This window comes from Microtus ochrogaster, chromosome 24, assembly GCF_000317375.1.
Source record: "Microtus ochrogaster isolate Prairie Vole_2 chromosome 24, MicOch1.0, whole genome shotgun sequence".
NCBI classification, from domain to species: Eukaryota; Metazoa; Chordata; class Mammalia; order Rodentia; family Cricetidae; genus Microtus; species Microtus ochrogaster.
In genome coordinates, this window is record NC_022024.1 from 32,056,592 (window position 1) to 32,067,660 (window position 11,069).

Consider the following 11,069-nt stretch of genomic DNA (forward strand, 5'->3'; position numbering starts at 1 on the left):
GGTTCAGCGCCTGCAGCCCTGGGAAGGAATTGTCCGCAAAATGGTTTTCTCTCCTATGATCTGGTCCAATTTATAGAAGAGCCTTAAGAAAACTAATTGTAAGGACCTCATTATTGCTTTTTGGGATGAGCAGGTTGGGCTCATTCCTGGCCCGGTTGTGTGTGGAAGACATACCCTGTTTCTAACATCTTCCCTGGAGCTTCAAAGCTTTCTGTTTGCTCGGGAAAGATTATCTTCCGGATTAGGGTGCAGTGTGGGCTTGATCACATGAGAGTTCTTGTTTTGTTTTTACTCAGTCTAAAGGCGAGGGGAGCCCAACAATCACAAAGTCCTGTTAAGGCTGATAAAGAATTGAAGTCAGCTTCTCCAATAAGACAGGAAGAAAGAAAGAAAAGCCAAGTGAAGTATACCCCAGGAGTCAAGTGCACCCCCAGGAATGAAGTGTTGCTGGCTCAGATAGAGGCTGAGACTCAGGGAAGGAGAGAAATAAGGAAGACAGGATAAAATGAGTAAAAGAAGTTGAGCTTCTGGTGCAGAGCAGGGCTTGGGGCTGACAAAGCAGCTACTCTTGGATATGAAACTGGCTTACAGGAGGAATACAAAGAGCTAGATTGTGTGTGTGTGTGTGTGTGTGTGTGTGTGTACATACATACATATAAATTAGTGATATTTTGTTTGTAATTTAACAAATAGCCTTGCCTGAAGATCAGAGTGCAGAGCTAAGCCACTAGAGGCCAGGCAGTGGTGGCACACACCTTTAATCCCAGGATTTGGGTGTTAGAAGCAGATGGATCTCTGTCAGTTCAAGGCCACCCTGGGCTACGTGAGATTGAATCTGAAAGAGAAACAGAGCTCACACAAAGGTGATCTCAGCACTTGGCCTCCCACACCTTTAATCCCAGCACTAGGGAGGTGGAGACAGGAGTGATAATGGCTGGGCAGAATGAGGAATATAAGCTGGGAGGAGACAGAAGCTCAGTGCAGTCCGAGGTTTCGGAGAGATAGGTGCAGTCTGAGGAAGCCTTCTGAGGACAGGATGCCCTTCTTCTGAGCATTGGTAGAGGTAAGAACTCTCCAGTGGTTGCTTGTTCTGCTTTTCTGATCCGTCAGCTTTCACCCCCTGATGGCTGGCTTCAAGTTTTTATTATTAAGACCAATTAGATTCATGCACATACATACACACAACTGGCTCTCTATATCCGAAATAAGGTGAGTACTCTTTAAGCACCTGGTTAACTGATTCAGTCTGGACAGTTTATAAAGGTTTTCCCTAAATAAGTAGTGTACATACCAGCCTTTCAGAGATAAGTGTCTAGTACAACTTACTTGCGTACTATTTTGTTACAAATTAGTTCATTTATTTATTGTTGAGCCCAAGGCTTTGCACATGCTGGACTAGCGTTCTGGAAACGTTTTAAGTGGCGATGCAGGTAGTTATGTTTCTGTCCTTGCAGGAGTGCTGTCTCTTGTACAAGAAGAACTTGAAAGCATGACTTTTGCTAAAAGTTCAAGTAACTGTTGTACACACATTCTCCTTTTCTTTCATAAAACTAATTTTGTTGAATCTTCCCTAAAAAGTGCAGCTGCTGAGCATTCCCGGGAGGCCCCTTTGTGAATGTGCCACCCTGTTCTGGGCGTGCACACGCCTTATAATTGCAGCTTTCTCTTGCTGGGGGTCGGCAGCGCCAACTGTTAGGGCTCTTGTCTGATTGTGTGGAACCTCATTTTAATGGGCGCACAGCTTCCTTGCTGCATTTTTACCAAGCGGTCTCGGAAGCTTCACACTGTGGACTTTTGTTGGGGACAAAGGGTTATTTATGCTCAAGGAGAATGTATTCCCCCACGGAATTAGCTGGTGGGAAGCCCAAGTAGCTCATTAGCAATGCGCACTTGTGCGTTGGCCTTGTGCTGTGGCGGAGAGAAGGAAAACAGATTCGAAAGGGCGTATTCTGTGGTCTCTTGCCTTCTGCAGAGACAATGCGGTAGAACGTTAAGCCCTTCCGTTAGCGTTAGCCCAGGTTCCTCTTGTTCCTTAGAGAATGCGCTGGGTAGAGTTGGGGCTGTGCGCGAGAGGTCTGTGAGGGAGCCCAGGGGAACAGGTAACGTTTCAGTCTTATAAATAGTTTCATAATTTTCTCCTAAAGCCTCTTAGTGATGGTTTCTAATAAAAATAGTGTGTTATCTGCCGTAAACGAGCAACAGACCCGTGTTTTATATCATCTATAATATTCTCTCAATTATTCTCTCACGGAGAGCACTTCCATGTATTGATCCAATTTCATTTATTGAAGTTGATCTTTCCTCTGTAGATTTCAAGACCAGAGCTTTGGCGCCAACTGCTGTTCCTCTTGTTTTTGACAAATCATCACAGAAAGGTATGGAGTATTTTTAATTCACAGTTGAAACGGATGGTTATCTTTACTGTCTTGTCTAGCAGGAAAGTTCCTGGCTCAGCATGTGATTTCTATACCAAGTCCATATGACTCATAGAGATATGACCGCTACAAAGAGATCAGAGATGCTTGCGTTTCAGTATCGGGTTTGAGGGCTTATATTGACGTCACCTTTGTATTATTAGATGGGAAAAAATTGTGGGAGGCTGTTGTGGGAAGAGCTACGCTTGTCATGACGTCTACCTCGCTGCCGAGACCCCTTAACAGCTGCTGTGACACTAGTGCCAGGGGCAATGTAGCAAAAGTGTTCTCGGGTTGTTCTTCCGCAAGTAAGAAGGCGAAGAGGCCCTGGTGAGCTCCTCACGGCCAAGCTTTCTAGTAGATGAGAAGTCTCAGGTGGAGTAAGGCACATTCCTCATGCTGTTGTTTGGGATCTGGGGGAGCTGGAACTCTGCCGTCATCTGCATGCTGATCCCTTCTCTTCGCAGAGTAACAGTTTCGAGCAGTGGAGATAGATGACCATGCAGCCTGCAATTCAGGTGAGCTCTCTGTTTGTAAGAAGTAAATATAAACTAGGAATTGATATTATCGATTCAGTTCTTTTTATGGCATGTTTTTGTTGTTGTTGTTGTTGTTGTTGTTTTGTTTATTGGTTTTTGGAGACCAGGTTTCAGGGTTTCTCTGTGTAGCCCTGGCTGTCCTGGGACTCTCTCTGTAGACCAGGCTGGCCTCGAACTCACAGAGATCTACCTGCCTCTGCCTCCCGAGTGCTAGGTTTAAAGGTGTGTGTCACCACTGCCTGATGTGGCTTCAGTTTTTTAACACTACATTTTAACAATAGGAATACTGCATTTTGGCTTTCTAGTTCTAAGATTTTAATTCTGAGTTTTACTTGTGTTAGATATTTGAAAGAATCAAAAGTATTTTGTGGTTGGTGGGTCAACCTGGGGAAAATAAATGCAGTATTTTATAATATCGCTCTTATTACAACATGGTACATGAGATAGTTGAAGGAACAGTCACTAAAAGTCAAACAAGAGATTCAAGTCTTAGTTTATGTAATTGTCCATATGCTTTATAGATTAGCCTGTCCCTGACTCTGTATTAGAATTAAAACATTTAATGTTTTTTTTTTGTTTTGTTTGTTTATGGCTGGGCGAAGCCAGCAGTGGGGAGTCACAGAAACCATGATAGTCTTACACTTAGGTGATTTCCAAAGTTTGTGTTTGCTGAGTTTTTTTGTTTGTTTGTTTGTTTGTTTGCTTTTCTTTTGCTTTCTTTCTTTGGGTATTGATAGAACAATGAAACATTGATTTAAAGGCAGAAGTCACAATGTACCTTTTTACCTAGAAAGGTACAGTCAGCCGGTAATCAAATACATTGGAAAGTCAGACCTTAAGACAGTCATTCGCAGCTTAGTTCCAATCTCAGAGCGAGAGTCTGGAGAGTTATCTTGCCTCTGCTTTATCACCGGAAGGTAAGGTGAGGTACAGTTCTCTCTCTGCAGGGCAGTTGTCAATCAGCAGGATAGCGCATGCGGAGACCCTGCTAGGTTGCTTACTGCCCAGTGGCCCTTCAGGGGTTTGTTTCTTTGGTAATTCTTCCTCTAACATAGGTTTCTATCTCGCCAGACGAGATTGGAAATGGGTTTTTATTTTTTTTCCCTTTATAGTTTGCCTGCACAAGTTCAACTCAAAAAAAATCCCAGTAGAGAGAAGGAGGGGGGTGCTCACGAAGACCCACCAACAGGCAGAAGGGGGAGCAGGGAAACTCACCTTCAGTGGAGTGATGCGGGTGTCTGGACAGCACTCCAGGGCAGGGCTCCCACTCAGCAGTAGTTGGTCAGCAAAAATCAGACGTCATGACTTTTCCCGCTGTGGCTTTTTGATCTGTCCGTTGTCCCGAGTGCTGCTTTCTGTCCTGGCATCACAGGGTTCATTCTCCTCCCACGCCATATCTGTTCAGTAACTCTTGGTGTGTGGCCATGCTCGTACTGTCACGGCCACCTTCTCCCTGGTACAGACACAGCTCACTTGGCTCTGCAGCTCTCTGACGGGCTGTCCTGCTTTGCCTCCGCGAAGCCCTCCCTATCCAGTTCAGACTGCTTGCGTAGGGTTAGCCTTCCGCGTCCATCGCCTCCCTCACCTCACTCCGGAGCTAATGCCTCTCTTGAGGACGAGAACCGTTTCTGCTCTAAAAGTGCCTTCATGATTGCTTCTTTCATAATTTGTGCAATTAGGTCTTTTCTATAAATAGTCTGAAAGCAAGTCTGTTGATATTTCCTAGTGTTGGTTTGATAGTATGTTTATATAATTTTACTCTTATTTAGGCTCTGCAGGACAAGTAGGCAAAACTGAGACTGTTAGATGGGTGCTTGGGTACTTTTGTATAGTAACCATTTTAAAATGTTTGAGTTAGCCGGGCGGTGGTGGCGCACGCCTTTAATCCCAGCACTCAGGAGTCAGAGGCAGAGGCAGGCGGATCTCTGTGAGTTTGAGGCCAGCCTGGTCTACAAGAGCTAGTTCCAGGACAGGCACCAAAAACTTCAGAGAAACCCTGTCTCGAAAATCAAAAAAAAATAAAAAATAAAAATAAAATGTTTGAGTTATAGGTCATAAAAAATGCAGATGATAAAGCAGATTTGCTTAGACTGTAGTTTGCCATTCTATTACTTTGATCGAAATATTTAGAAAAAAACATGTAAAGATAGCATTGTAGGGGATGGAGTGATGTCTCAACAGTTAGAGTGCATATGCTCCTGCAGAGGAACCCATATCAGGTGGCTTACAACCACCTGTGACTCCAGCTCTAAAGGATTTGACGCCCTCTCCTGGCCTCCATGGGCACCTGTGCTAATATACATAAACCCACAGACACATACAATTAAAAATAATCAAATATTTAAAGCATCACAATTATGAAGTTTACAGATGCCTTTTATGCGTTCATCCATTTATCCGTTCAGCAGACAGTCATTGAGTCTCTGCTGTCTGTCAGGGCCAGAGCTGGACGGACAGACCTGTTCCTTGTGAGGCAGGTGTCGGTCACCCCTTCCAGAGCTGTGCTGTGGGGATCCTGGCTTAACAAGTGGAGAAGGAAGTACTGTTTGTTGAGCTGTTTTCCTCCTTGACTCCACAGCAGAGTCCACTCATTCATTCAGTGTCCATTGACATTGACCACGGTACTAAATATTGAGAACATTCCACAGAATCCAGTTTGCTTCTAATTTATCCATTGCTATGAGATGGGGCAGTTTTGCTTACGCCTACTGATTTAAACATGGACACAGGTGGGCTATGGCGACTTTTAGCAAAGATTGCTGTCTTTCAGCTGTCTGGCCTTTTGTCTAGGTCTGGTTTGGGGAGGACCTACCTCTGAGTCCCAGGTGTCCCCTGACTCCCAGACATGGACCAGGACTGGCTGATGTTTGCCAGTATGACGAGTGGATAGCCGTGAGGCACGAAGCCAGTCTGCTGCCCATGAAAGAAGATCTCTCCATTTGGCTGTCTGGCCTACTAGGTAAGGCTTACGAAGTCTGACTTGTAACACTGATTTTTTTTTTTTAATCTTATCTTCATTTAAGGAGTGATTGATTATTCCAGATGCCAGGGATATGCCAGTGAATGACAGAGCCAGGTCCTGTTTGCACAGTCTGCGTAGTTAAAAAGATAGACTCGCCCTCAACCTGAATCGTAGGAAACTTGAGATTTGATTGAAGTGGCCAGCCTTTTGGCATAACCAGTACTTTATGGTTAATTTTAACCTATTTCCAAAAATTGTATATGTCGAATAATGATTTTTTTAACTGATTTCCCCAAGCTTCTGTGAGCTCTAAGGTTATAAGTGGAAGATACGCTTTAGTTATATGAAAAATGAATACTGTTTCTGAGACACTGGGGGGCAAGGGGAAAGTGTCAGCTGGAGAATTCTTGGCATTACAGTTTTTACTCTATTCGAGATTATGATGCATGCTCTGAGCTTTCTTTCCAGGGTGTTGGGGCTTTTGTGTTTGTGTGTGCGTGCGTGTGTGCGTGCGTGTCTGTGTGTGTGTGTGTGTGTGTGCGCGCGTGCGTGTGTGTGCACTTAGCTGGTCACAAGCTCCAGGGATCTTCCTGACTCTGCCACAGGCACACCAACACATCTACCTTTCACGTAGGTCTGGGAACCCAAGCGCAGGACCTCATTTTTTACCCAGGGAGCTTACCCCCGAGTTCCTCAGATCACTGAGCTACAGACGCTCATGTAGCACTCTGAGACTTCATGGGAGGGAAAAGCCTGAGATGGACCGCGGTCCTTCGAAGATAAACACGCACACAGCAGTCCCTCTTTGTCGAGCATCAGCTTGAGGACTGGGAAGATTTCAAGTTCTTAATGTAATAAAGTTTTTAAAGATGTCATTACTGGTACTGTATTTAACCTTTAAAGTGAGCAGAGTCCATCTTATTGGTAAAGAACCTTTTCTCCCCCTTGTACAAGCAATATTGATGTGCAGTGAATTGATCTGACGTAAATGCACTTTTTGTTTTGTTTTGTTTTTGGTTTTCGGTTTTCGAGACAGGATTTCTCAGTAGCTATGGAGCCTGTCCTGGAACTAGCTCTTGTAGACCAGGCTGTCCTTGAACTCACAGAGATCCGCCTGCCTCTGCCTCCTGAGTGCTGGGATTAAAGGCATGTGCCACCACTGCCTGGCTACACATGTATTTTTTTTTTTAAATAAACTTTACAAACCACTGATTTTTTTTTCTCTTGTGTTCAATTTACCTTGGTATTACTTGTTCTAACATTACCTTCTAAGGGTGGAAACTTCGAGTCTCATCTGGTATTTGTTTAGTTTTCTACCTGTTATCTGATTATATTTAGGTTGTAGCCACTGCTTTTGAATTTGCTGCTTCTAGATGGGTTTTAGCTTTAAACTGTGTTTTTAGGTATTGACATTAAGGCTGAAAGGTTATTGGAAGAACTTGACAATGGAGTGCTGTTGTGTCAATTAATCAACGTTCTTCAAAATATGGTAAAAGCGCTCCACTCCGAAGAACCGGGGGTAAGCAAATACTGACAGCGACGAAGTTCATTGTTCATGTCTACTTTTATTGTTATTATTTATTTCATATCCTGATTGCAGTTTCTCCTCCCTCCTCTCCTCCCAACCCCTCCCCTGCACCACCTCTTCTCCCCCATCCACCTCTCCTGTTTCTGTTCAGAAAAAGGGTAGACATGTTTGCTTCTTATTACCTCTATGTGGGTATTTCCATCATATCACTGGCTATGAGACTTTGGAAACTGATTTAACGTTTTGTGCATTTGAAAAACCATATTTGTAAAATAGAGTTAGTAACACTGACTGGGGCTTGGAAGGTGGCTCCATTGGTAAAGTTCTTATTGTGTAACATGTGGCCCTGAGTTCAGATCCCCAGAACCCAAGTACAAGGTGGCCGTGGCAGCTTGGGCCTATGATCCCAGGACTGACAGACAGAGATGGGCAGATCCCAGAGGCTGTCTGGCCTACCAGTCCAAGCAGCTAGTGATTGTCAGGTTCACTGAGAGATCTGCCTTAAAGAAACACGTCTCCATGAGCACGCACACGTGCATATACCAACATACACACACCAGAAACAACATAAATATTTACATTGCAGGGTTTGTGACCGTTCGCTGATGGTAAGCCCATAGATGGTGTCTAGGATAGTGCCCAGTATCCTACAGGTGATCTCCAGCACCTAGATGCTCACGTGACAGAGCCTTCCACGGTCTGCTGTGTGGTTATGGGGGGAAGACTTTGTGACAGTCCCTGGCTGTGCTGCCTAGTTTTATATCAACTTGATATAAGCTAGAGTTATCTGAAAGGCGAAAACTGCAACTTAAAAATGTCTCCATAAGATCCTGCTGTAGGGCATTTTCTTAGTGATTGATTGGGGTGCCATCCCTGGGCCAGTGGTTGTATACGAAAGCAGCTCAGCAAGCTATGGTGAGCAGCACCCATCCACGGCCTCTGCAGCAGCTCCTGCCCTCAGGTTCTGGCCCTGCTGTCCTGACTTCCTTCAGCCATGAGCAGCATCCATCCACGGCCTCTGCAGCAGCTCCTGCCCCCAGGTTCCGGCCCTGCTGTCCTGACTTCCTTCAGCCATGAGCAGTAGTATCATATGGTTTATCCAGATAAACCCTTTTCCTCCCCAGCTTGCTTTTGGCCATAGTGTTTCGTCACAGCGGTAGTGACCCTAACTAAGGCAGTGAGACGTGTGTCACCCATCTGTCGTCACCGTCTTTGTAGTCTTCAGCGGCTGCCAGAGTAGTAAATGTATGAGTATTGATGGAATGCATCACATACAGCATTTTCAGAAGAGAAGCTTAGAGTGACGGCTTAAAGCGGATTCGTTTTTCTTTCTTTTTATCAAACATTAGGTGTTGTTGAGAGTTTGGAGCCTAGACATACTATAAGTTAAATATTAACTATTCATTGTTCTTGGAGGACCATGAGTGAGATATCACTCTATGTATAGGTGCATGCATGTATACATATGATACATATAGTGAGAGATCACTATGTGTAAGCGCATACGTGTGCACATATGACCCATTTAGTGAGATATCACTTGGTGTGTAGATGCATACATGTGCATATATGTACCCATATGTATAATACTAAAAATAAAGTACTTCCAGTGACATCTAAAATTCCCTACTTACTAGAAACTCATTCTGAGAAAAATAACAGCTAGAAATAATATAATCTGCTTGTCAATAGAGAAGTTGTAAAATTATGTTACCTAAACATTGGAATGTTCTATGTTCATGGAAATAATTATTTAAATGTGCTCTTTTTAAGTCATAAATATGCCCACAACCTATCCAGTGTACATACACTCAAAGTGCACGTGCACGCATAGACATCGAATTGTAGAATTGTGTCTCTCTGGCATTTTCTAGGTTCACATGCATAGCTTTGCGGGGATATTTTATGGAAATGTCAGTGAGAGGAATTAATTTGCTACTAATCATCTTTGTATTTTGCTATATTTATTTGTGTATTTTTGGTAATGATAATATATTCTGTATCTAATCATGCACGCGGGCTATTTTGGTTCTGGGAAATAATAGCACCCGGAAGGAGACACATAGGTTTGGTAACAGCGGTTTTCTCTAGGGCGAGAGACTGGCAATGATGGAGAAAGACCTACTGTACGTACCTATTGCACTAAAAACATCACTGTTGTGAATTGTCAACTAAAAGAAAAAGCAAAGACCTCCCCTTTCCTGCCCCGTCTCAGCAGGGATCTCAGCATACTCTGGAGCTAGATAGTTAAGAAAACGCAAGTACCAATTTAGGGTTTTATAAAACTTAGGTCATCCAAGAACCTGAATTAAGAATGGGCAGCTACTCCCCTATTTTATAGTCTGTTCAAGAAACTCAGGGGCAGCCTTTATGAGTCCATGTGGAGAGAGGAAAGCAGTAATGAGTATGTTAGTTCACAGCACAGCGCAGTTTGTGTCTGAGCTTAACTGTGCGGAGCACACTGTAGACACTTTGTGATTACCAGGCCATTGCTTAAATGCTGACGTTCTTGTGCTATTTTAAACAGAAGATTAGAGAAGCTTGAATCCACTGCTGATTTTGCGTGGATCATTTTCCTAAGCATCTTTTTCTGGAAGATACTTAAAGTAAAAGGAGAAAGTCATTTTTTGAAGATAATAGTTTTCGCTCCAAGCTGTGGAGACTGTAGTTATACTTAATACACTTAACAGTGACTTTGTCATATACTAAAATGAACACCGAATGAAAATATCGCTCATTCTTTTTCTGGTAAATTGTCCTTCTGCCTTTTCCAGAACTTTCCGATGAGAAAAGTGCCTTGTAAGAAAGATGCTGCGTCAGGATCGTTCTTTGCCAGAGACAACACGGCAAACTTCCTCCACTGGTGCCGGCGCGTCGGTGTTGACGAGACGTACCTCTTTGAGTCTGAGGGTCTGGGTAAGCGCGGCTGCTCCCGCTGGAGCTTTTTGTGTTTATTAGGCTGGTTTTGTGTTTCTAAATTTCCTTTCAAAATACCATATCGCTATTACTTAGCAAGTTATACTATATCAAATATAGTAAGGTTTTCACTTGTGTCAATAGGCTTCGTGTATCTAGAATTCTCTGAGTCGGCTGCCACAAGATTCTGTACTAATGATCTACTGGTATTTTCCTGAAGATTGACTCCACCAGGTGTGAATTACTAGCAATTCCTCTTTAACCAGATCATTATAGAAAGAACAGGTGAAACGTGCTTATAGTATTTGGACTGAATTGTAAATAATAACTTCCCTCTTTGTTATCTAAAAAGAATATTTTTTTTGATATTTCATTAGAGAAATAGTGCCCCAAGCTGGGCACTGGTGGCACATACCTTTAATCCCAGCACTCAGGAGGCAGAAGTTCAGGGCCAGCCTGGTCTATAGTGTGAGTTCCAGGACAGCAAGGGCTACACAAAGAAACCCTGCCTTGAAATGCAGCCCCCCCATACACACATAAAATCATGCTCTATTGAAAGATTGTTGATGTGTTTTTCTCATTTTCTGAAGTCAGCAGAAGCCCCTCTACGGCACTAGTGGAGCAGCTGACTGCTATTTACACACACTTTTCAAACCACTTATAGGTGTGTGTATACGTGTGCATATGAAATTTGAAATGTATGCCCTGGC

At 43.5% G+C, this 11,069-nt stretch overlaps 1 protein-coding gene across 1 annotated transcript in view; it reads left to right on the plus strand.

Annotated features, from left to right (window-relative positions):
- The first annotated feature begins 2,908 nt into the window (after positions 1-2,908).
- Gas2l3 (growth arrest specific 2 like 3) overlaps positions 2,909-11,069 on the plus strand; it is a 21,530-nt gene continuing 13,369 nt past the window's right edge. The window contains exons 1-4 of the mRNA XM_005358197.3: positions 2,909-2,932; positions 5,744-5,912; positions 7,319-7,434; positions 10,218-10,359. Of these exons, the coding sequence (XP_005358254.1) occupies positions 2,909-2,932; positions 5,744-5,912; positions 7,319-7,434; positions 10,218-10,359 (451 nt within the window). The remainder of the gene's footprint in view (positions 2,933-5,743; positions 5,913-7,318; positions 7,435-10,217; positions 10,360-11,069) is intronic.